This window comes from Kryptolebias marmoratus, unplaced genomic scaffold (genome assembly GCF_001649575.2).
Source record: "Kryptolebias marmoratus isolate JLee-2015 unplaced genomic scaffold, ASM164957v2 Scaffold39, whole genome shotgun sequence".
NCBI lineage: Eukaryota > Metazoa > Chordata > Actinopteri > Cyprinodontiformes > Rivulidae > Kryptolebias > Kryptolebias marmoratus.
Genome location: NW_023665773.1, coordinates 8,652 through 11,324, shown reverse-complemented (window position 1 = coordinate 11,324; position 2,673 = coordinate 8,652). Strand labels below are relative to the sequence as shown.

The 2,673-nt window shown below is 54.8% G+C and overlaps 1 protein-coding gene across 4 annotated transcripts in view; it reads right to left on the bottom strand.

Moving 5' to 3' along the window:
• Positions 1-2,667, bottom strand: part of smg7 (SMG7 nonsense mediated mRNA decay factor) — a 12,737-nt gene extending 10,070 nt beyond the window's left edge. For 2 of the 4 annotated variants that reach the window (XM_037974410.1, XM_017404390.2), the window contains exons 1-7: positions 2,530-2,647; positions 2,222-2,354; positions 1,547-1,718; positions 1,399-1,470; positions 1,108-1,258; positions 757-892; positions 509-689 (exon numbers count right to left, since the gene is read on the bottom strand). In XM_037974410.1, the coding sequence (XP_037830338.1) occupies positions 509-689; positions 757-892; positions 1,108-1,258; positions 1,399-1,470; positions 1,547-1,718; positions 2,222-2,354; positions 2,530-2,582 (898 nt within the window). In that variant the 5' untranslated portion in view covers positions 2,583-2,647. Of the gene's footprint in view, positions 1-508; positions 690-756; positions 893-1,107; positions 1,259-1,398; positions 1,471-1,546; positions 1,719-2,221; positions 2,355-2,529 lie in introns of all 4 variants that reach the window. The other 2 variants (XM_037974409.1, XM_037974411.1) reach the window with 2 other exon arrangements.
• Positions 2,668-2,673: the final 6 nt, after the last annotated feature.

Genomic DNA, 2,673 nt, shown 5'->3' with positions numbered 1-2,673 from the left:
TGAGGACAACTGAAGACCTGATCCCCTCTGAGGACAACTGAAGACCTGATCCCCTCTGAGGACAACTGAAGACCTGATCCCCTCTGAGGACAACTGAAGACCTGATCCCCTCTGAGGACCTGCCTGGACATCTTTAAACTTTATATCAAGGCGTCTGGGAGACGTTTCGTACTGATGGAACCGAGTGACAGGTTTCAGGTCCTCAGAGGGGATCAGGTCTTCCGTTGTCCTCAGAGGGGATCAGGTCTTCAGTTGTCCTCAGAGGGGATCAGGTCTTCAGTTGTCCTCAGAGGGGATCAGGTCTTCAGTTGTCCTCAGAGGGGATCAGGTCTTTAGTTGTCCTCAGAGGGGATCAGGTGTTCGGTGGTTTCTTGTTTTAAGCTGATCTGATCTGAACCCTGGTCCTTGTTGAGCAGGTCCTGGATGTCCTCCGTCTCACTGAAGACCAGCAGAACCCACAAACCTGAAGCAGCAGCTCAGAAACAGAAACTGGGTGTGTGGTTCTTACTGAAGAGGCCCAGCAGCTGGAACCAGCTGATCTGCTGCTCGCCGCTGAAGCTCTGCTCGCCGCCGTCGGCCGTCAGGTCCCTCAGGTCCCTCAGGTCCCTCAGGTGGTGCAGCTCAAACAGGTTGATGACGGTGATGTGGACCAGCTGCTGAGAGCTGAAGGCTTTCTGCAGAATCAGCCTCTGAATACAGGAAATATAAACCATGAGTTTGTTTCCAGGATCCTGTCAGAACTGTGAACAGGCCTACCTGAAACTGCTCCTCCAGTTTCTCCCTCAGAGGGTCCAGCTTGTCCAGACTCTTACTCAGGTACACGTGGCCGTGGAACTTGATGAAGGCCTTGATGAAATCCGACACGCTCCACTTGGTTTTCACCTCATCCCGACTGCAGGAGCAGAGAGAGAAAGGAGGAACCGTGACCGTCAGCAGAAAGCTAAAATTACTGTTCTCAGCTACATTTAGCTCTCAGCTACATTTAGCTCTCAGCTACATTTAGCTCTCAGCTACATTTAGCTCTCAGTATTTCAGCAGGAATTCAGCTCCTCTGGCTCCGTTCTGCCTGTGTGACGCCCGTTAAACCCCGGGGCAGGGTTCAGGTACCTCTCCAGGGCCTTGGACAGGGCCTTCTGCAGGTTGGTGGAGGCTGCGGGGAAGGGGAACTTGACTGCGATGCTGCGGCAGTAGTAGAAGATGGTGGTGAGGTGGTCTCCTTTGGAGGAGGCCAGGATGGCCAGCTGGTTGTAGGGCTGACCTGCAGAGGAGACACGGGGACATTAGGACACATCTGCAGGAGGGAGAAAACTACAAACATGGCTGCTGGTGGCCCCTCAGATCTGGAGTTAAAGTTTAATGACCCAAATCAGTTTAACCAATGAATCCTGTGAGACTGACCGTTGGATGGAACCAGCTGAGCTGCGTGTCGGTAGTACGACTCCGCCTGGCTGGTCTGGTTACGATAACGAGCTGAAACAGAAACATTAACTCAATAAGCACTGAGAGACAGAACTGCAGCTCCTGGTGTGCAGGCCGGGTCCCTCACCGATGTCTCCCAGGTGCACGAGGCAGTGCTGACAGATGTAGGAGCAGGAGCTGGGCTGCGGCGTGACGATGGCGCTGCTGCTGCTCTGCTTATTGCTGATGATGCCGAGCTGAGACGACTTGACGCGACAGGGCAGGTCCACGTTAAAGACGGTGCAGAGCTCCTGCAGCAGCTGGAACAACAACAGAAAGAGTCCACTCAGGTCCAGAACTGTCCCAAAGTCTCAGACTTCCCTGTAACCTTTAACCCCGGTCCGACTCTGACCTTTGAATCATTTCACACACGCTCCTTTTTCTCATCAGAACAAAAAACACATTCCTCTGAAAACGTGCAGCTACAAAGAACTGAACCTGAGAGAAAAAGGGCCTCAGACGTTCTGCTGATCCAGAACCTGCACCACTGAAGGCAGAGACAGAGAGACGGGGGGTGGAAACTTCTGCACAGTACCAGGGGGGTGAAACCTGAGAGCTTTCTGAAACATTTCATCTGAGGTCCCCAACCCCCGGGCCGCAGACTGGTACCGGTCCGTGGAGCTAAGAAGGTTGGGGACGGCTGCTCTAAACCCCGACAGAACGAGGAACAGATCAAACGAAGGACGTTTCCTGTAAAACATCTGATGATCACAGGACCGGTTCCCACGGTAACCAAACCTGGGCCGCTCCTCACGGGTCCTACCTGCGTGTAGAAGCCGCTCGCAGCCTCCAGAAACAGCGACAGGTTGGCCTGGACCTCGCTGCGGTTCGGGTTGGCCCGGTTCTTGGCCTGGCTCTGCAGCGTGGTGATCTGGTTCTTGAAGGCATGGTTCCACCTGCGGGGGAACGTCAAGACCAACGTCAGGACCGAACGGAGCGGAGCGGGGCGGGGCTCCGCGGGCCACGAGAACCTCCTGAGTTCTGTTACAGAGGAGTAAACCCAGCCCCGCCGTGTGTGTGCTATAAATACAAACACGTCAGTGATGTGTGTCTGTGGGCGGAGCAGCTTACAGGTCCTGCTCCACCTTCTTGTCCAGAGCGTACTCCAGATCCGTCACCAGCATCTTCTGGTACAGGTCCTGCAGGGCCTGACGGGACGTCCACACCTCCGCCGCCCCCAGCTTGGAGTCTGAGACACAGAGAGAGTGAGAGTCA